The 22388-nt window shown below is 38.2% G+C and overlaps 2 protein-coding genes and 1 non-coding gene across 3 annotated transcripts; 2 read left to right on the top strand and 1 right to left on the bottom strand.

Moving 5' to 3' along the window:
* Positions 1-600: 600 nt before the first annotated feature.
* On the bottom strand, positions 601-8464 carry LOC145125769 (uncharacterized). The gene is made up of 8 exons (XM_079061187.1): positions 7754-8464; positions 6878-7310; positions 5808-6477; positions 5274-5467; positions 4375-4610; positions 1370-4014; positions 1048-1229; positions 601-898 (listed from the first exon to the last, which is right to left on the bottom strand). Exons 1-6 carry the CDS (start codon positions 7904-7906, stop codon positions 1399-1401), a joined length of 4302 nt encoding a protein of 1433 aa, XP_078917313.1. The 5' UTR covers positions 7907-8464; the 3' UTR covers positions 601-898; positions 1048-1229; positions 1370-1398.
* Positions 8465-10017: 1553 nt separating this feature from the next.
* Positions 10018-10853, top strand: LOC145123769 (HSP20-like chaperones superfamily protein). The gene is made up of 2 exons (XM_079058976.1): positions 10018-10381; positions 10463-10853. Exons 1-2 carry the CDS (start codon positions 10087-10089, stop codon positions 10741-10743), a joined length of 576 nt encoding a protein of 191 aa, XP_078915102.1. The 5' UTR covers positions 10018-10086; the 3' UTR covers positions 10744-10853.
* A 414-nt stretch (positions 10854-11267) lies between these two features.
* TRNAA-AGC (transfer RNA alanine (anticodon AGC)) lies at positions 11268-11340 on the top strand. The gene has a single exon. It is a non-coding gene; the product is annotated as a tRNA-Ala (tRNA).
* The last annotated feature ends 11048 nt before the right edge of the window (positions 11341-22388 follow it).

The following is a 22388-nucleotide window of genomic DNA, read 5'->3' as shown; positions in this document are numbered from 1 at the left end:
AGGTAGATCCAGGAGTATATTAGATTTTGCCGGTTCAAAAATAAAATAAAATAGATCTTAGTGTGAGAAAACATAATTTAACAAAGGTTTATTCACTGATTTAGAACACGATAAAATGAAATTTAAGGTGTGTTAGGCAACGATCTTTTAAGAAAAACTCGAATTAAAGAAAAACTTTATTTGGAGTATGAACTTAAAAACTTTTATTTTAAACAAAAAACTCATAATTCAAGAGATACTTCAAATAGTTTTAATCAAACAGCTTTTACTTTTTAGTTTCTATACAATTTTACACTTATAAAAAGCTTCCACATAGTTTGCCAAACGCTTCCACCTAGTTAATTTCCTTTAAAAGTAAAGTCAAAGTCCTTTAGAATTAGAGGTGCCATTTAAACTTATTCATATGAAAATAAATTAGTTATCAAGTTGTAATTTATTGATAACAGGTCAAATCAGTTGAAATTCATGTATACAAATGTTTATATAACAATGGAACCTTTTTATATATCTATAATTTTAGTAATACAATATTTTAAATGTATTTAATACGTTTATCATTATAAAACTACAAAAAAAAACACAAAGTTGACCCCAACACAATCTGATGAGTTTTATCCTGTACTTAAAAAGACCCAATGGGTACATTACATACCATTCAAGGAGTAAAGGTCAAAAATACCCTTGTACAACTTCTTTTAGCATAATGTACAATCATTTTAAGCTTTCGGCCTCCACTGAACAATACATAAAGCCTGTTCAATACATAAAGACCCGAAAAGGCTGTGTATTGATATTTACAACAATTTACATTCATATTTACTGCAATAAGCTTATGTTGTTCTTTACCCTAACAATTTGTACAATGACAAGTAAGTCACTAGCCTCTCCATTTCCTAACCTGAAACAAAGAAACATAATAATAATAAGGACAAATTGTAGGAAATAGCAACACACTTTATGTTTTTATTGATATAAGAAATTTATTTTTTAATGTACTTGCATTTCTCATTGCTCATATTAATAATGAAAAATAGAAACATTATGTACCTGTTTCGTTTTCTGTGCTACACCCAATGAAGATCCATCATGGAGAAGAAAAAATTAAACATTTTCCAATGATCAAGTTCCTTTTCTATGCAAAATGGCATGGTTAACTAGCTTCAGTCAGGTGTTTGAACTCTCTTGCCATGTATCTTTTGTATCAATATCAGCTTGTTTTTGTGTTCCAACTACATCCACATGATAAAGCAATATCAGAAACATGGCAACTTTAATATAGTCTTTCTTAATGCTTATACATGAGGATTTTGTGTTGTTGAAAAAGATGGGATTCTTATGATTATTGTCTATTTTGGAAAAAAGAATATACCTGGTAAATAGACAAAGAATATGTATGAATTAGTCCTCATCTGAAGTTGAGTTCTCGTCTGAATCAAAAGTATCCACCCGTCTCAATGCAATGGCAGGAATAAGTCGTTCTTTTGGAACATGAAAACCGGATGGGAGGAGTTCTGAAGGTGGAAAATCATCTTTCTTTTGAGTCTCAGGTTGCAAATCATTTGTTTCTTGTGTCTCATTTTGCAAATCTTCATCTTCCAGTGTCTTAGGTTGCATGTGCTCATTCTCCTGTGGCTTAGGTTCCATGTCATCATCTTCTAGTGTCTTAAGTTGTGAATTATCAAGTTCCTGTGTCTTAACCTCAAAATCTTCATCTTCCCATGAAGTATCAGATTGTAAATCATCATCATCACCATCATCATGTGTCTTATGTTGTGAATCATCAAGTTCCTGTCTCTTAATCTCCAAATCTTCATCTTCCCGTGTCGTAGGTTGTAAAGCATCATCATCATCATTATCATCATAATCATCATCATGTGTTTTATGTTGTGAATCATCACGTTCCAATGTTTCATGTCCTAAATCATCACTTTTCTCGATCTTGTATGGTGATTTTATTTCCTGTGTCTCATGAAGTAAATCATAATTTTCCTCTATTTCGTGTGGTGGATCCTCACTTTCCCGTGTCTCATGTTTTTGATCTTCATTTTTCCAAGAATCTTGGAGATCATCAACTTCTTGTGGACTCTGACTTTCTTCTGGCACATGTCCAAGATCCCCATTTCTCCAAGAATCTTGGAGACCATCAACTTCTTGTGGACCCTCACTTTCTCGTGTCCCATGTCTCGGATCCTCATCTTTCCAAGAATCTTGGAGAGCACCGACTTCTCGTGGTCCCGCACTTTCCTGTTTCTCATCACCCATATCCTCATTTCTCCAAGAATCTTGGAGATCATCAACTTCTCGTGGCTCCTCATTTTCCTGTTTCTCATGTCCTAGATCCTCATTTCTCCAAGAATCTTGGAGATCATCAACTTCTTGTGGAACTTCATTATCCTGTTTCTCATGCATCACATCCTCATTTCTCCAAGAATCTTGGAGATCATCAACTTCTCGTGGAACTTCATTATCCTGTTTCTCATGTCCTCGATCCTCATTTCTCGAAGAATCTTGGAGATCATCAACTTTTTGTGGATCCTCATTTTCCCGTTTCTCATGTCCTAGATCCTCATTTCTCCAAGAATCTTGGAGATCATCAACTTCTTGTAGAGCTTCATTATCCTGTTTCTCATGCATCACATCCTCATTTCTCCAAGAATCTTGGAGATCATCAACTTCTAGTGGACCCCCACTTTCATGTTTCTCATGTCCAACACTATCATCACTCCAAGAATCTTGGAGATCATCAACTTCTTGTGGATCCTCATTCTTCCAGGAATCTTGGAAACCCTCACCTCCTCGTGTCTCACGTTTCAAATCATCACTTTCCCTAGTCCGACATGGCAAATCATCATTTTCCCGTGTCCTAGGAGACGAAACATCTTTCATTTGTGTCATCCTTGGCGACAAAACATATTTCGTCTTTTCTGTCGTCCTATGTGGCGAACCATCTTTCTTCTCTTCTGTCGTCCTACGTGGCGAACCATTTTTCTTCTCTTCTGTCGTCCTACGTGGCGAACCATCTGTGGTCCTACGTGGCGAGCCATCTTTATTCTCTTCTGTCGTCCTACGTGGCGAACCATCCTTCTCTTCTGTCGTCCTACGTGGCGAACCATCTTTCTTTTCTTCTGTCGTCCTACCTGGCGAACCATCTTTTTTCTCTTCTGTCGTCCTACATGGCGAGCCATCTTTTTTCTCTTCTGTCATCCTACGTGGCGAGCCATCTTTCTTCACTTCTGTCGTCCTACGTGGCGAGCCATCTTTCTTCTCGTCTAATTTTGTCTGTATCGGCTTAGGTGGCGGCTTTAAAGGAGTTTCTTTAATCTCTTTACAAACTTTATCCAAAATAATCAAAAAATCACGAACAATAACAAACAATCTCAACCCTTCATCTTTCCCGGCTTGTCCATGAAAATAATCCGCTGTTTTTTTCACAAGTGCCATTATTCTCTTTTCTTCCTCAAGCATCCACATAATATCTTTCTCAGCACTTTGCACAAATCCAGACAAAATCCCAGGAAACTCATCCTCATCCTCATCACTATCATCATCATAACTATTATTTTCTTGTAAATTCTTCAAATCCGTATCTAAAAAATCACGTGCTTTTACAAGCGCGTTTCCAAATTTAGAAACCGTTCCAGTCAACCCATCTGAATCAATAGTGGCGGCTTTCTTAACATCTTCAAGCTCACCACACAATCTTGACACCTCTTGGAGACCAAGATTGCGATAGTATTCGTTTGTGTCTTGTGAAGAATTAGCGGCTTCTTCTAGAAGGTCATTGCTTTTGGCTACTCGTATACCTTCTGCCCTAATGATTTCAAGTACTACAAAATGTAAAAGAGTTGTTTTTCCATCGACTCCTTTAACATCTGAAAGTTTTAACAAAGTGTCGAGTTTGAATGCTTGTGCACTTCCACGAAATGTTCCATCATTCATACGGTTCCCGGTTTTTAAAACGGCTTCTAGAAGCTTTAAAAACAACCGGCTTTTTTTAAGTTCTTTGCAAGCAGACTGTAAAAAAAGTTAAAAATACCATAAAGTTAGACAACAAAAAGAGGTGTTTTTACTTTTTATTGGGTTGTTTCTTTTGACTTAATCCGGATGGAATGAATTAATTGGTTAAGCCAAAAAACCTGGCTTCATGTATTAATACACCAACTCCTCTTACTTTAAATTGAAGAATATTGTGAAAATTGTTTTGTTGGAAATAATGTAAGGGTAAAATGGTCATTTAGTCTTTGATGGTTTATTCAGATAGAAAAGAAACAAGACCTTATGTGTACAACATTTTATACAGATAGACATCGTTACTCATTCAACCACTTTATCCATATATGACTTAATGGACAACAAAAGAGGGAAATGTTTTACCTCTAATGTTTGGAAGTATTCTTTGATGATATCTTGTTCCTCTTGAAGTGTGCACATAAAAAGTAAAGTTTCGAGTCTTTTGAAAGCGAATGGAATTTCAACTAATCTTTTTAGAAACTTCTCTGCAGTTCCAAGGCGAGATAAATCCCCATCATATAGTCTTAACTTCATTTCTTCTTCTACACTTGGTGCCATTTTCAGCAATGTTTGAATAAGCTCTACTGGGAGCTCATTTCCTAACAAAAAAGCATCATTATGAAAGTATTTAACCAAAGAAAGAAACATCATTATGAAATAGTAACATCCTTTTTTTTTTTTACTGATTTGGGACATATATTTTAGTTTTTACTTATAATAACAACGTACTAATGATTTTATACAGATTACAGTCATTTTTACCATGGAATTTTTTTCAACTTTTTTTGGTTATGTGACATGCAACGTATGGTTATAGTTTCTTATGATGCATGTTATGAGTTTGATTTCCTTTATAAGATTAAATAAGTTCATGATGTTTAATAAAAGTAATATAGAAAACAAAATCAAATATAGAGTAGATCGAAAACAATGCCAACCGACATTTAAAACTAACAAAATCTATAAAATATTTTGTTGAAATTTACAAAAAATGCCATATAGGACAAATAATGTAACTCTACTTTGTTATAATGGAGATATAGGGATCGATATAAATTACTTGGTAATGTTTTGAATGATGATTTGACATTTATATTGGCAAATCATCATTCATTGAATGCCACATAAGCAAAAAGTTAAGGCTACATGCTCCATGTTAAAAAATTTACATTGCTATTATGTTTATTTCTTAAATTAACTAAACGCACAACTCAAAAGTCACAAATTTTATCATATTTAAGTGAAGTAAGGGAAAGGGTTACCTTCTTTAAGTGCATCACAAACTTCATTTGTTGTAATATTAATTGCTTTTAGATGAATGGACAAATTTTGGGCCTTCTTTCCATCAATAATTTGAATAATATTCGAAGAGGGATCTTGTGATGAACTCTTCCTGTTACTCCCTTTGTTTTTCTCATTATATCCAAATAAATTTTCTATCATTTCTTCATTAAACCTGTTCATTAAAAACACATTATGATTTAGAAACTTGAATAAATAAAAAGAGAAAATGACAAAAATAGCCATATTGGTCCCACTGTGAAATTTTCCTTTTGTGGTCTCCACCCAAATAAATATTACAAAACTAAAACATTATGCAAAATTGAAGAACAATTTGGCAGTATATAAGATTTTCAAAGCAAATTTCACAGTGAATTGCAAAATTGGTGGGTTTTTTTTTTTATGATTTTCTTTTAAGAAAAGGGCTATTTGTTTAAAGTCCTCCCCAATATGGGCATTTTTGTCATTTTCTCAAATTAAAACTTGTTAAAATAATAAAAAAAACCCAAACTTACTGAAATGACCCTGCTCTAATTTGATGCCAAACCATGGCTTGATCAGGGCTTGCCATAACCTTATCCCAAAAGAACGGCTTTAACTTAGCTTTATTAGAATCATCACCATCAGCATCACCTGGTGAAGGACGTGTAGTTTTCAACCCTACACCAGGTGGTCGAGGCGGACCTTTCACACCACCACCTGGAGGCGGCGGCGGTCGTGGACCTTGCTTTAATGGCGGAGGCGGTGGCGGTGCTTTTCCAGATGGCGGTGGAGGCGGTGGTGCAGCTAACGGAGGCCGTCTAGCTGAAGCGGCTCGTGAAGGACCATGAAGACTTAAAGGAGCGGCAGATGGTGATAACACCGGAGCTGCGGCGGCACCACCGCCGCCAGCTGGCGATCGAGAAGGAGGAGAACCGGCGTTGAGAGGAGGAGTGTGTAGATCTTTCATTCCCGGTGGAGCTTTTAAAGCCAAATCGGGCCTGCCAGGTGGCGGTTTCAGAGGCGCGATTCCAGAAGCAATCAAATTTCCAGGAGGTGGATCTAATGGGATACCTAATGAAACACTTGAATTCACTGATGAAATTGTTTTCTTTATGTCTGATTTTGTAAACATCAAATTATCTCCACCATTTCCAAAACCTTTGTTAGACTTTTGCCCACTGTATGTAGGTTTTTGAGAAGAACCTGAAAGTTTAATATCATATCCACATCAAAACAACCAACTTGAATGATCATAGAAAGGCAAATTGCTGATAATATCAAAGTACTTTACCTTTTTTACCAGTATAGGCAATGTACTTTATTTGTTATATATTATAAGTAAAAGAAAATGCAGGCACATTGCTATTATGGGTAAAAATTGTAAGCATGTTGCTATTTTATATAAAGAATATGAAGGTATGTTGCAATTATGGGTTAAAAAATTGCAAATATTGGTAAAAAAATGTAAGCATGTCGTTATTATGGGTAAAAAGTGTAATTATGAGTAAAAAATAGTGTACATTGCCTATATTGGTAAAAAGGGTAAAGTGCATTGCTATTATCAGAAATTTGCCATAAAAGATATACCCATTGTAGTACTCACTCATGCTTAAGCTGAGAAGGGGTTTTTCGTCATTTTGCACCCCACTATAAGACTTGGTATACCAACAAAACAAAAGGGTAGCAAGAAGAAATGTGACAACTGAAGTGGAAACGACAGCAATAATGATTGTGGTATTGGTGATTCCACTCTCATCCCCGTCTGCTTTAATAACAGCAAATGGAATTGGTTCTATATCCAAACTTTGACTTTGACCATTTTGTTTAGGGGTTTCTTCAGTACAGTGAGGCTCACAATTTGATTCAGCCAACTTGCGTCGAATAGGAACTGGAATTGGTGATTCCACCCTCAAGCAATCTAGCATAGATCTTTCTTTTTCCAAAGGTACTTTATCAATGCCATTGGATTCAAGATCTTGAAGAGCTTCAACGAGATGAGTAAACTCTGCTCCACAATTGGTCCTTAATAGTTCAAACTGTCAATTATAATCATATTAGAGCAATAAATCTTGGTTACTAATTACTATAATAAGCACGTGACTGATATCAAAATCCTATAAAGATTGTGGGTCAAGCAAAACAACAAACACTTTGTGGGCATGACAGTAAACCATATATTTACATGTAAAGTTCTTGAAAAACAAAAAAACATCAAACTAGAATCTGATAGTAGTTCCTTTAGAATCATATTAACATTCTGATGTCAGTTGAAGGATAACAAATCGCATAATAGATTGTGGCTTAAGCAAAACAATAAACACTTGTTGGGCATGGAAATCAACTACAGCAAAGCTGTCTTTAATTAACTTCAGCAGTAATTCATGATGGTAATTACCATCTATAACCATATACATTTACATCTAAAATTCTTGAAAAGAAACAAAAAGTGGAACTAATATGAGCAAGAGCAGAGTGGTACCGTTTCCTCATCCATCGTCCCCTCCAAATTGCTTAGATTACCAAGTGGCAGTTGCTGCTGGGTATTTCTGTAGCATTTTGAAACTATTGTTGCTGCCAAAGGGAAAAGTAGAGCAACAATTGCTATGAATGAAACCATCCCTTTGGCGCCCATTTTTTCTTATATCAACAATGTGGGTTCGTACAAGTATAAATATAATGAAACCATATATCCCAATTTGACAAGAAAGCAGCAGTTATCATCGTCGACGAACGCTCAAAGTTACGTTTAGCATGTGACGTATATTCGGTGGTCAAGAATCAATAAATTCGGAAGAAATGTCGAATTCTGGGTTCCGAATGAATGAAACCCCAGAAAAAGCCAACAATTCTTCAAAATCAAACGGAAACACGAGCAGTTTGAAAAAAATAATCGATTAATATGTTGGAAGAATGCTGTCAGAGATACAAAAGCAACAAGGTTTGATTTTTATAGAAAAGTTTTGAATTTCATCGGCGTTCTGATTGAATATGTTTCTTCTCACGCGTCGATTGTAGAAAAGATAATCCCCATAAACGCAACAATGACGCAGAAAGAAGCCGTGGAGCAGGTGTTTGAACTATTTCAGAGATAAAATCATAGTCTGGTTAAGGAATGCAGAAACCTAACGATTTGGGAGTCGATATTGAACATAGTTGATCGTTATGGGAGGTTTTCATTCAGTTGCCGGCATTTCGTAATCACCTGCGTTGAAAAAATAACAATTCATTTTTCTCTAATAATTATCATTTCAGGTAATTTAATATTTCAAGTAAGATATTATTTTGATTTTTTTATTAAAATGATGACATCTAAAATTATTGTGATTATTTTATATAAAATGAGGGAAATAGATTATCCAAACTAAAAAATAACTAAATATTTGTCGAAAACGATATTATTTTTTGTTGCATTTTCAAATCAAACTTATATATTAGCATAATTTTAGACTCACGTTAAACCATACTGAAAATTATGTATCACAAAATTTAAATTTATTACGGAGTATTATTTTTCTTGAACAATTCACTTACACTTCCACTATGCTCATAAATTTATACATTTTGTCTCTATTGAGACTTGAGTATATACTTATCTAAGGTAAGTATATAATTTCCTAAAATACAAGATAAATACAATTACTACATTATAATAATAATACTAATACATGGTTATGATGAAACTTTTGGTATCCAAATACAAGGATGTTTTAGTTTGAAATACCCTTGTCTTATCCACACATCTTTTAAGTTCTTCATGCTCTTTCTAAGATGTAACTCCCATCTTTTGTTCATTTGTGTCGTTAGAAACCAGATTCATCCAAAGCCAATTAAACAACCACTTCCCCTTGTTCTTGTGACATGAAAAGCCATTGTTCTCATGTAAATGTAAAAGTTGAAGTTTCTTAATTCTTTTATTGATTTGTGTTCAAGTTGTTATACATCAAAATTTGTGGAGTTTTAACACATTTTATAGCATCAACGGATCAACTCTGACAACTGCATACGACAACATTGGTTTGATAGAAAATATGCATAGATGTCATTAATTTGTCGCTAATCTCTCATTAATTTGTAGCATCAACGGATTAGCGACAAATTAGTTACCATGATAGATTAAAATTCCGGGACGCCTGATGACACAGACGATGTGTGGTCGCACACCCCACATATGCTCAGGGCCAGCCTGGCAGTTGCTATGCATTTCCTGTAACCGATAAATTCATTAGAAATTAAATTATAAAGATACATTACTAGACAATAAGAATATACCATTGAGCAATATATAGCACTCCACTTGCAAAAGGTAGCTATAAAACTCAACACAAAAAACGCCACCAAAACCACACTTTTTAATTAAAGAACCCACAAAAAAAAAGGATGCCGTGACTACACAAGAAACTTCAGGCCAATTTCCTAAAAATTCAACTCTTTTTGTTCGTACACCTAAAGATAAGGCCACTAATTAATGCAATGCACCATATGACAACAACATCCAATATTCTTTTACATCATATAAATTTCTTTTATCATAAAGTGGTTCTTTTGAATTCTTGACTATAAAGAGGATCACCGAATAATAACCAAAAGTGAAGTGACTTGTGTGATCCAACGATATAACTTCTAAGTCAAGACATTTCCATGAAATATCTGGAAAAACGAAATATTCCTACAACTTTACAGTCTCCATATATTCCAATACGATATGTTCTTTCTACTTTTTGTATGTAACTTTTAAACTATAAGATCACTCTTAAACATCTATCTAAACGTCAACTTTGCACGACTCTAGAATCCAATTTTCACCTTCCTTGGATGGCTAGCATGAAACTTGAGGTTGTTTCAGAAGACCAATCTCTACGTAAATGGTGTGTTCCTTTGAGAGAAGACATTTTTGCTACATTTATGGCAAAAGGAAGTCCAATCATGCATAAGGTTTTTGGTGATAAATCATTGTTTGGACCATTATTGTTTACAAAATTCTTTGATCCATCGGATGCGTTTCCACTATGGGAATTTGAACCAGGTGTGTTGTTGTCTAATCTTCAGAACCCATGTGTGGATTGGCTTCAAACAGACTCATGTTATGTTCTTAAATCCGAACTACCAAGTAAGTCTTTCTTCTTCATTTCTATATAGTACTTACGAATTTACAGACATTATGAATGGTTGGTTGTTTTGATTGCAACAGAAATAGAAAAAAGCAGTGTTCGAATTTGTGTTGAGAATGGAAAGGTGATAGAGATTAGTGGGGTGTGGAAGAACAAAGGAGAATCATCAAGAACAGACTGGAGGAGTGGCGAATGGTGGGAGCATGGCTTTGTGCGGCGGTTGGAGTTGCCGGAAAATACAGACTGGAAGAAGACGGAGGCGTATGTGTATAATGATACAGTTTTGGACATTAGACTTCCGAAGACGCCATCAATGGAGTACTGTAATGAGGGTGTGATCAAAGAATCTTCATCTGGGTAGTCCTTGGTTTTGCTTTCGTAATTAAACACACTGATTATATATACACAAATCACTGCACATTTCGCCATGAAAAGAACAATAAAACCACTTGAATTATTGAATCTTGATCATGTCTTGTTACTGTGATATAATGCTCACAAAAAACTAAAACAAAATGATATACGTGTTATTTCTGGTAATTAATTAACTAGTTGCAAATCAAAGATTAATATGAGGTGTAGCTTTGAAGTCATGCAAGATGAAGCTTATTCACATATTTTAAGGTAAATATTTGATGGATGAAATTAGCAAGAAGTAAAACCAAGTGGGTGTTCATGGAAATCAAAGAAGAAATAGATTCTTGAAGAATAGATGCACTTACATTATTCCACATCGCATCAATTCCCAGTGTGCAAGTTGAAGACTTTCGGCTGGCATTTCATCGAACATCTTACGTCCCTTTTATTCTCTCTTCAATGGGAAACTTTTGGAAAATAAAGATACATTTAAATAATTTAAATACTATATTATAAAAAATAACAAATGGGGATGTAGCTCAGATGGTAGAGCGCTCGCTTAGCATGCGAGAGGTACGGGGATCGATACCTCGCATCTCCATATTTTTAATTTCCGTATGTTTTTTTTATATACCCACTTTTTTTGCTATCAAGTTTTGGGCTTTATAGGCCTACTTTTTGGTAATCTCAATTTTGTATGGTTTTCAGTTTTCTCATAGTTAGTTACTTACTCACACACAACTTATTTCATTTTTCTTGATTTGATAACAAATTTTCTTGTCAATTTGGTTACTGAATTTAGAAAAATCGGTTATAACGGTGTAAGTGTTTATTAACATAAAGCTTGGAGTTATAATGAGAGAGATAACATAACATGTTAATTTGAAGACGTAATTAACCAAGAAATAGTGTCATCATCTAAACTCACAAAAATTAGATAGTTGGTTGTTACATTGGTAGTTAAACAGTTAACCAACTTATTTATACACTACATTAAGTTATATATTGATTTTTTGAACAAAAAAAATGTTTTTTGAAGACGATATTTACAAATATATGAGATAAAGAATTGTCTAAATCTAAAGGACACCAAATTTGCTCTTTCATTTATTGTCGAAATTACAACATTTAATTTTTAAAGTCTTAATTCTCTCATAAATTGTTTCTCAAGTTAGCTATGCTTACATGACAAACCGATTAAACTTGTCTGGTTCGTGTGAAAGACAATCTATAAGACCTTATTAATTAGTACAACCATGTGTATTATATCACACTCTTCAAAAAAACTTTTTCTCAAATTCAAGGGGGCACATTTTTTTATAAAAAAGCCAAATAATTATTTAAAAAGAAAAAAAAACAAATAATAATCTTCCAAAGCTAATAGTTTTCTTTTAGTTACGCATAATCTTCCAAGTCAAACAGTTTTCTTTAAGTTACACATAATCTTCCAAATCTAATAGTCTCGGACCTTTGGGTTTTTAGTTCTTTTCAACTAATATTATTTCCTATTTTTTAGTTAGATTGGATATTCTATTAATTTGTTATGTTTTACAAATCAGAAATTAAATTGCTTCCTATTTTTTATGCCTACAAATGTTCCTACCCAATAAAATTATGACAAGTGTCATCATTCCATATTTTTTTAACTAACTCATTAAGGCTATATTAGGAATATATCAAATAAAATAAAATTGAATGATGATTTGTCATAATTTTAGTGGTAGGAATAATTGTAGGCATAAAAAGTAGGAGGTAATTTAATTTCTCCAAATCAAAAATTAAATTGCTTCCTACTTTTTATGCCTACAAATATATAACATCAAAGATAACCATGATAAATCTAAACGAAAAATTTGTATGGTTCTTAAACTTTTGTCCGTTGTAATCATGCTTACCATTTATAAGATTTTAGATACATATTAACTAGAAATTTAATGTTTTTATACATGTTTCACAAATGTATACAAGTATAAGATATGAGATTTTAGATACATAATAGCTAGAAATTTAGTGTTTTTATATATATGTTTCACAAATGTATACAAACACATACTCATATTTTAGTATTTGCAACCGGCTTATTTTTTTATATATACTATCACTACTTGTGTATCTATTCATCATATGTTGCTTGTTGTTATGTGTAGATTTATTCCATTTATTTGTTCTTCCTTCAGATACAACAATGTATTTTTCATCATGGAGTGATATTTTATATATTTTTATGTATATCTATTTTTTTATTGTTTTTGTCGGAAATCTTCTATAAAAAATAGTTTATTTATTGTATGGTAAGAATTGTCCATCATCATATCTTCTCATTACCCCTATTTATATGAGACTAAAGTAGAGATGATGATGTGTAATAATTAGAAATTTAATGATTAAAAATATTGTTTAATTAAGAGAAAGATCAATTTAAATTAAATTTGATGCCCCCAACCTTTTGCATAATTTCGTCAAAACAGTAAAGATTAAACTAGTGCCATAGTTTCCTTCTAATTTCCTTACACATTAAATATTTAAATAAAGGACATAACATTAAATTGATGTAACTTCACATTTTTATTGAAAGTGATGCAACATGGTGATTTTAAACGGAAATATGAAGAAAAAAACGTTGTTTCTTGTATGGTAAAATAATAGGCTACTTAATAAGTTTCTTATATTCGGGTTTTCATTAATAAGTTCTCTTTCTCTCTTAAAAAATGAAATATAAACATATTTATATTTCGTATATGATACATTCGTTTACATTTTATGATTGTACGATCTTTTCCTAACAGCAATAGGACAACAACACAACAAAGTATTCTGAGAATTCCATTAAAATGAGATAGGGGGAAGATAGAAATCAATGTCTGTATTTCTTTTTCTAAAATGTATATTTATTTGTTATCTTCGTTTGACAAAATAATAAAAATAGAAAATTCATGAAATAATCAAAACCTAAGGGGTGTTTTAAGCATTTAACCATAAAATTTGGAGTTTTGGTAAATGACCACAAGATCCGCAGAGAGGGCTCTGCGGATCGGTTTAACCCTCTGAGGAACTTAGCATAGTACCGAGGAAATGAGTTGACACCACTAAATGACAAATTTTTTTGGGGCTTTTATGGTTCCGCAAAGGTGGCTCTGCGGATCCTGTGAACACCTCTGCGAATCGCTTAATGTCTCTGAGGAATTGGTAGTTGACTGATCCACAGACCCGACTCTGCGGATTTATGCTACACCTCTGTGGAAATCTTGATTTCTCTGCAGAAAATGATAGTTGTAGTCGTGTTTAAGCATTGATTGACGATTATATATATGTTTTTTTCAAGTTATTATCGTTTTTTATGACTTTTAGTGACCATAAACAAATTTTTTTTCATTTTTATGAATGTTTTAATCACTAGAAGTCGTTTTTTCGTTGTTTTTGTGGAGAGTATTTTGTAAAAATGAGTTTTATTATTCTGTGTACGGGAGGGTTGTGGCAGTCAGTTAATGGAAATGAGGTTTACGTTAGAAATAATGTGAAAAACTATGGTTTAAATATTCCTCCTAACTTTGACCATCATATGTTATTACAAATGGTTAGAAATAAGGTTGGTGTGTTTAATAGTCATATATCTTTGTCTTTTAAACACCCAGAGTGTGGGTATGTCATGGAGCTTGCAGATGAATCTAATGTAGTCCACCTGAGACATGTAATGTCTGAAACAAAGCAGAAAGTGCATTTGTATTTATCGGTGGTAGTTGAAGAACAACCAGTGGTGAAAAACCAGTTTATTGGAGCAAAAACTAGTAGAGGTCGTGGAGATAGACAATTTGGTGGAAACCGGTACAGGGGACGATGAAATAACGTGGGAGTAAGTTATGAAAAGAAAGCTTCAGTTGCTGATAAGTTTGTATCAGATAATGATAACTTTTTATCAGATAATGATAATGAACCAAATTTGCGCATGACAGAATTTTAACAACAATATTTATTTGAGTTTGGAGAAGTATCTGATTTTGATGATCAATTATATGATGAAGAATCAAATGAAGACTGGTCGGAAGATGAGTACACGCAATGGAAAATTGCTTTTAATCCCTGGTATTGCATTCCTCCTATTCCTGATTGTCTAGAACCTATTCTTGAACCTGGACCATTTCACAGTATAAGTCTGAATGATAAAATATTTGTGAATCAAACGTATAACACCAAAAAAGACCTAACAACTTCTGTTAAATTCAAAGCGGTTAAAGAAAAGTTTCATATTAAGGTTCAAAAATGAAGCAAATCTCGGTACGAGGTTGTTTGTTTGCAAGAAAATTTTCATTGGCGTTTATATGCAACTGTCATTAAAGGAACTAAAATGTTTGAAATTAAGACTTTTAATGAGGAGCACACATGTTCTTCATTACTTATACACCAAAGTCATAGGCAATCAACTAGTGAAGTTGTGGAACCATAATACTTGACATTATGGGTCAAGGTGGTTTAAGAGTTTATTTTAAACTTTTTGAATCATTTAAACTTTTTGAATCATTTAAAACCATTCAATTATTACAATTAGTTTTCAAAAGAGTTTATACATCAGAGTTCCCAGAAATCGTAATCATCAATCGAGGAAGTGTACGGTCACACCTTCGCCTTCCCGCAGTCATCTGCTGAACCTGAAACAATAAACTAAAAATGTAAGCCCGAAAGCTTAGTGAGTTACCCCCAAAATACCAACCTCATATAACCATAATCATAACATATCAACAAGTACAGAACAACCATGCATCTCGAGTCTACAGTGTGACTGGTCCGCCCGCACCGGGCCTTCAGTCCACCTGGTCCACTCTCTGAGTCTTCAGTATGACTGGACCGCCTGCACCGGGCCTTTAGTCTATCTGGTCCACTCTCTGAGCCTCGACACGTCTGGACCGCCCTCTCGGGGCCTTCAGCCTATCCGGACCGCTCGCCGGGCCTTCGGCCTGACTATGTGCCCTCCCGGGTCTGCAGTCAATCCGGTCCGCCCTGGGTATGTTGGCCTACAGCACGAAGCAGGACCCGCCTCAACCCAACCCCCAATCAACAACCATGTGCACATATAACAAATAATCACATAACAGTCTATAGGCAAACAATCCGATCTAACAGATCATATATCATAGCAACACCCTATAACCAGGATACCGACCTAACCGGTCACTAAACATAACATCCTCCTCTATACCAGGATACCGACCTAAACCAGGTCACTAAACATAATACCGTCCTAACTACCAGGACGCAGATCTAACAGATCAGTAAACATATCATGCAAATACCCGGGTACAAATCCGATAAAGGGCCGGCCTTGGTGCCGTAGACCCTGTTGATATAGTGAGGATAACTCATCTTGCAATGCCGGACTGAAACACGAAATCACGCTCCCGAAACACTGCCCCAAACTCCAACACCTATAACCATCAATGATCCAATTCATAAATACCCGCTTACCAATTATTCTCAAAAGTCAAAACGGTTAAACCTTGGTCAAAGTCAAAGTCAACTATCAAGGTCAACAGTCCATGTTGACCTCAACTCGTCGAGTACCCTAAGTTACTCGCCGAGTTCCTTGCATAACTTGCCAACTCGCCGAGTCACCATGCCACTCGCCGAGCCCAAGGCAATCTTCATCGGACTCACCGAGTTGTTCATCCAACTCGTCAGGTTCAAGACCATCTTCATATGACTCGTTGAGTCTACCATGCGACTCGCCGAGTCCTTTCAGTCCTTCATCCATACAGATGTTTTTTAAGCCATGCCAAGGCTCCATACTGCAGATCCAAGTTCCCAAGGCATGCTTATCACGTAAAGTTGCAAACTTTACGGGCATGCAAGGCTCTAATGACTCATAATGCCAAATCCAAGCTTGAAATGGGGTTTTACACTTAAGGAGGGGTTCATACTTGCCAAAGCTGATAGCTTTATGGACTTACAAATTAAAGAGAGTTCAGATATGAGGTTACAACTTCAGATCTGAGCTCATACCCAAAAATAGCTTCATAACCAAACCAAGAAGCCCTAATTTCATCCAAGGAGATCTAGAAAGGAAATGAGGCCAAGATCATGAATTGATACCTCAATTGAAGCTAACTGAGATAGATTTTGCAGATCCACACGAGTCCCTTGCTGCTAGCTACTTGATCTTCAAGCTCCCTTCACAAGTTCCACCTTCCAAAGCTCAAAAACACACTCAAATGAAGCTCTCTCACGAAATAGGGTTTTCTGGACTCTCAAGAGGCTGCAAAGGGACTAAGGGAGGCTAATGATCCCTTAAATAGGGTTCCAAACCCCGGAAATTAGGGTTTCACCCTCCAGCTCCAACTCGCCGAGTCACTCTTCCGACTCGACGAGTTGGTCACTTAAACACGTGGCCCAAACCCGCTGCTACTTGACGAGTCAGGCAACCAACTCGTCGAGTAGATCTTGAATTCATGAGAATTTATAGCCATAAATTGATATTCAAGAATCGGGGCGTTAGAATTCTACCCCACTTGAACTAGACTTCGTCCTCGAAGTCTGCTGCGGTGAACATCCTCGGATAGTGCTCCCGCATCTCTGCCTCTGGCTCCCACGTCCACTCTGACCCTCTTTGGTGCTCCCACTGTACCCTTAGCAAAGGTACCTCCTTGTCCCGCAGAACCTTCACCCCTCTCTCCAGAATGGCCACAGGCCTCTCCACATAATCCAGGCGCTCACTGACCTGAATGTCATCCAACGATACTACCGCCTCCTGATCCATGACGCACTTTCGCAAGTGCGAATCGTGAAAGGTGATGTGAATCCCAATCGAACCTTTCCATAAGGTCTATCCTTCATGCCACTTAGCCAACTTGACAAAATCCTGATGATCCAAAGTGTCAGAAACCCAACTTTCCCTTTTTCCTGGAGCGAACCCTCTTTGCTGACAAGATAATGCATCCTTCAGCTCTCCGAATATCATACATAATCAATCAACTAATGAATACGAACACTCATGCCTGGCCCCAATCAGCCTCGGGCTAGAATACCGGGCGAGCCTACGACGGCTCCAATCATCCCTAGGATGGAATACCCTCGTATCCCTCACATGTTTGGCCCAATCAACCCTCGGGTTGGAATACCAAACATATCAAATCCAGTCAACCATAGGGCCCGATCATCCTCAGGATGGAATACCCTAGATTGGAATACCTCCATGAACATAACTCGGGTCTACTCATAACTTGAGATCCAAGGCTATCCGTGCGTCTCATCTACCATCCTCAGATTCATCACAACCGAGTGCAACTCCCTTGAATCTTCAACAATACATCCAATCCGAACGCGCTCCTACAACAGACATAACCAACACAATCTCTATGCCCACAACCTATGACTGGAATACCCTTACGTGGTCCTCAGCATAGGTCTGGATTGCCTCTGAGCCCACAACACGAGTCTGGTATGCCATCCCCGGCCCTCAACTCATGACTGGAATGCTCCCGATGACCGATCGACACTACTGTCGTCACTTCAGTTGCCCAACACTCCGACCCTGCAGATATCCACTTTCCTCTGCCACTCGAAGGGCCTAATCGACGCTCCTCTCATCAACGAAAAACATAATGATACAAAAACTACTACCACACATGAATCCCAAGACACATCACAATAACTCAAACCATCATCAACATACCTACCACTACCGACCAACCAGTACGACACTCATATCTAACCCATATCACCCCCTTCGGGTTAGAATACCAACATGTCTAATCAATTCAACTATTGAGTTGAAATTCTCAGGGTTTGTTGGCCTACCGCCTCAACCCTACCGCTCCCTTCGAGCCTCCGTGCCTACGACTTACAGTCGGCCCGCACCGGGTATCTTGGCCTACCGCATAAAGCATGACCGCCTCAACCCTATCCAAATGCCATAGACGATCATGAGAAAGATCTAACCCGGTTCCCAGAACCTGAATGATAGGATATTCTAATCCCAAACCTCCCCAACACTGACGAATACCCATTCAGATCCACTCTCAGTCCCCAACTGGAGTATTACCCGATCCAAGAAGATGAAACCTCGCAGACACTCCGAACTGATGAGATCACCAAGATCCTTTGAACTCTGTCCGACCACTAATAACAACTTCCGATCAACCAAAATACACCGAATTCCTCAGCCTACTCCAGCAGCATGTTCAATACTTGGAACAGACCTATTGATTGCTATAGCATAACAGCCTACTCAATACCCTAACATAGATCTACAAACATATACAAAGTCTTTAGCATGACTGGACCGCCCTACCAGGCCTTCAATCTATCTGGACCACTCTCAGAACCTTCAGCATGTCTGGACCGCCTCTCCAGGCCTTCAGCCTGTCTGGACCGTTCTCTGAGCCTTCGGTCTGACTGGTACGCCCCAATGGCCTTCAGTCTATCCAGACCGCTCTAAACTGTTGAGCATCTCCCTGGACCACCCCTCCTGGAGGTCCTTCCCATGCAGACTGTTCTCACCCACTTGGAGTTCCGAACTCCGGATCCATTTCGTGGACCCTAAACCCCAGCCTAACCCTAGGCCTCATGTCGATCGTCCATCCTCTCGGATGTCCATGATCTGTTCCCTGATTCGCGTGTCTACCGCTTATGCTAAATAACCCGTATACTCGTGCTGAATGTACTGCCAAGCCCCGGGGTAGCTAACAAAATCCTCAACAACTGATGCTCCATCCGGAAATTCTTAATTCTCCCTCACTTGGGACACTGACCACTACCTACTAGTGGCGAAATCAAAACACTTCTTATCCGTCCTAACCAAGCATTTCCACACTTCACCATGGAACGGTGAATTCTGGAACGAATAATCTCCGCACAACAACCCTCCTGGCATGGAGCAATCGAACTTCAGAAGGAACCCGAATCCCGGTGACACTTCTGCATCTCCAATTCACAATTTCTGGCCTGGAATGGTGATCCTATATCCTACTTCTGATCATCAACACCCCTGGATACTAACCGTCTACAACCCTTGCTACTAAACTCCTCAAAGTATACTATGCCATATGCAGAAAGGATGAAAAAATTCACAATATAATTATAAACAATAGGATACAGATAGAAACATACCAGCAGCTGCATCTGGCGCTGTCCTGGCCTCCTCCGCTGTAAGCTGGAAGGCACGTCCCTGAGCCCTCGGGGGCTATGCTCTACCCTGACCCCCGTCAGTAACCCTCAAAGTAGCAGACGCTGGAGCCTGCACCGGTCTAGCAACCGGCTATGGACAGTTGGTCTTCACGTGACCAACCTGATGGCAGTGATAACAAATCCTCATGTCCTGAACCGGGGCCAACTGTCGACAATCCCTCGCATAGTGCCCCTCCCTTCCGCACTTGCGACACGCACCACCGGACTTGCAAACTCCGGTATGACCCTTCCCGCACTTCGCACAAGTGCGGCTGCTCTGTTCTCCAACCCTAGAATCAGCGGTCTTGGACCGCTTCGGCGCCGGCTGAGACTGCACTGGGGTCTGCCTCTGCTCTCATAACCGCAACTCAATCTCCAACTCCCGCCACCTGGCGGCCTCCTGTAACTCCAGTAACATATCACATCGCTGGGTAGCAACAAACTGCCTAATGTCAGTCTTGAGCATGCTCAGATAACGCGTCATCTGAGCTTGCTCGGAAGCAAACTCCGGGCAGAACATCGCCCTCTCAGTGAACATACGGGTGATCTCCGTCACCGACTCTGCACCCTGTCTCAACTCCAAGAACTCCTGAGCTAGCCGCTCACGCTTGACTCCGGGAATGTAACGGGAGTAGAACATCTCCCTAAACTGATCCCAAGAAACTGCAGCTCTCTGCTCATCTGAATAAGAACCTATCATCAACCTCCACCAGTCCTTCGCCCCGGACCTCAACATGTTCAGGGCACACCTGACCTTCTGGTCATCCGGGCAAGAACATGTGAAAAAGCATCCCTCGATGTCCGATAGCCACCTCATGGCTATGATAGGGTCCTGAATCCCATCGAAAGTCGGGGGCTTTGTGTTATCAAAATCCCGATACTGAAAAGCCCAACTGGCTCCTACCCCTGCCGCTGATACAGCTGCAGTAGCTGCCGCGGCAGCCGCCTCCGCAAGGGCTGCATATCGCTCATCAAAGTACTCGACCATGGCGGTCTTGATAGACCCAAACATCTCCGGTAACTGAGCCCAAAACATAGCAGCAACCTCATCATGCAGGATCTCCCGGATCCTGTCATCCATCTCTTCTGGCCTCATCTGGCCGATAGTCTCGGGTGCTGCCGGCGCCTCCTGTCCGTCCTCTCCTGATCCTGACCCGGATCCAGTCACGAGTAATCGTGTAACCACCATACTGAAAACATACCGAAAAGATATCAGTCACTCCTCCTAACAACCCGGGACCAACTCCCAACCAAAACCCTAGGGGTTGTGACTTCCTTGATACGCGTATGGGTCCTGTGCTTTCAATAGTACGGGCCCATACTACCTTCCACACCTACCCATATTTGTCTCAAGTATCACCACAACACCCTAACAATATACATAGACATAGCGAGCGCTTAAATCCTCACCCCTAGAGGAATGCTAAATATCTCATAACTGGCCTCCCGACCTCTCACTACCCATCCATCCATGAAACTTTCACCAACCCTGCAGCTCTAGAGTATGCTAGTCATGCATTACGCTGGACCCTATAGACTTTCAAATATCCAATCCTACCCTAAGCTCCCAATCAGACAAGAGCAGAACATAAGGCCAAATCAAACATTCTCAGGCTATAAGATCTTAGTTATGTATAACCGTGATGCCTACACTAAATAACTACAGTAATGATGTCAATTTCATATAAGGAAAACCCTAGGCTAACAGGCATCATGTAATCTGACAATTCTATCATGCAATTCCTGAAGATCCCTAGCCTAGTACTAGCATGTTGTTCTAACATATCACATAATATCAAATAACTGTATGGTATTTTGGGGTCTACTTACTGGCTCCGGCTGATCGTACACTTCCCATCCTCTTTTACTTATTTTGAAAACCATTTAAAATCATTTTGAAAATCTTTCCTTGATTTGAGACTGGATTCACACGAGTGTTCCTCCAATTCACTCAAACCAAGGCTCTGATACCAACTTGTAACACCCATAAAATTCGAGTCAATTTTAAACTTTTTGAATCATTTAAAACCATTCAATTATTACATATAGTTTTCAAAAGAGTTTATACATCAGAGTTCCCAGAAATCGTAATCATTAATCGAGGAAGTGTACGGTCACGCCTTCGCCTTCCCGCGGTCATCTGCTGAACTTGAAACAATAAACTGAAACTGTAAGCCCGAAAGCTTAGTGAGTTACCCCCAAAATACCAACCTCATATAACCATAATCATAGCATATCAACAAGTACAAAACAACCATGCATCTCGAGTCTACAGTGTGACTGGTCCGCCCGCACCGGGCCTTCAGTCCACCTGGTCCACTCTCTGAGTCTAAAGTCTGACTGGACCGCCCGCACCGGGCCTTCAGTCTATTTGGTCCACTCTCCGAGCCTCGGCACGTCTGGACCGCCCTCTCGGGGCCTTCAGCCTATCCGGACCGCTCGCCGGGCCTTCGGCCTGACTATGTGCCCTCCCGGGTCTGCAGTCTATCCGGTCCG

The sequence above is a fragment of the Lactuca virosa genome, chromosome 7 (genome assembly GCF_052849685.1).
Source record: "Lactuca virosa cultivar CGN04683 chromosome 7, Lactuca_virosa_CGN04683_v6, whole genome shotgun sequence".
Classification (NCBI taxonomy): domain Eukaryota; kingdom Viridiplantae; phylum Streptophyta; class Magnoliopsida; order Asterales; family Asteraceae; genus Lactuca; species Lactuca virosa.
Note: the sequence above shows the minus strand (reverse complement) of the source record. Positions and strands in the feature narration are given on the sequence as shown.

Excerpts from the sequence above, each read along its gene's own strand:
- LOC145125769 (XM_079061187.1), bottom strand. The coding sequence starts at position 7,906 with ATGGGCGCCAAAGGGATGGTTTCATTCATAGCAATTGTTGCTCTACTT. Across the intron at positions 7,311-7,753 it reads GGACGATGGATGAGGAAACG|TTTGAACTATTAAGGACCAA; the intron begins GTACCACTCTGC and ends TATAATTGACAG. Across the intron at positions 6,478-6,877 it reads CCTTCTCAGCTTAAGCATGA|GTTCTTCTCAAAAACCTACA; the intron begins GTGAGTACTACA and ends TTAAACTTTCAG.
- LOC145123769 (XM_079058976.1), top strand. The coding sequence starts at position 10,087 with ATGGCTAGCATGAAACTTGAGGTTGTTTCAGAAGACCAATCTCTACGT. Across the intron at positions 10,382-10,462 it reads TCTTAAATCCGAACTACCAA|AAATAGAAAAAAGCAGTGTT; the intron begins GTAAGTCTTTCT and ends TGATTGCAACAG.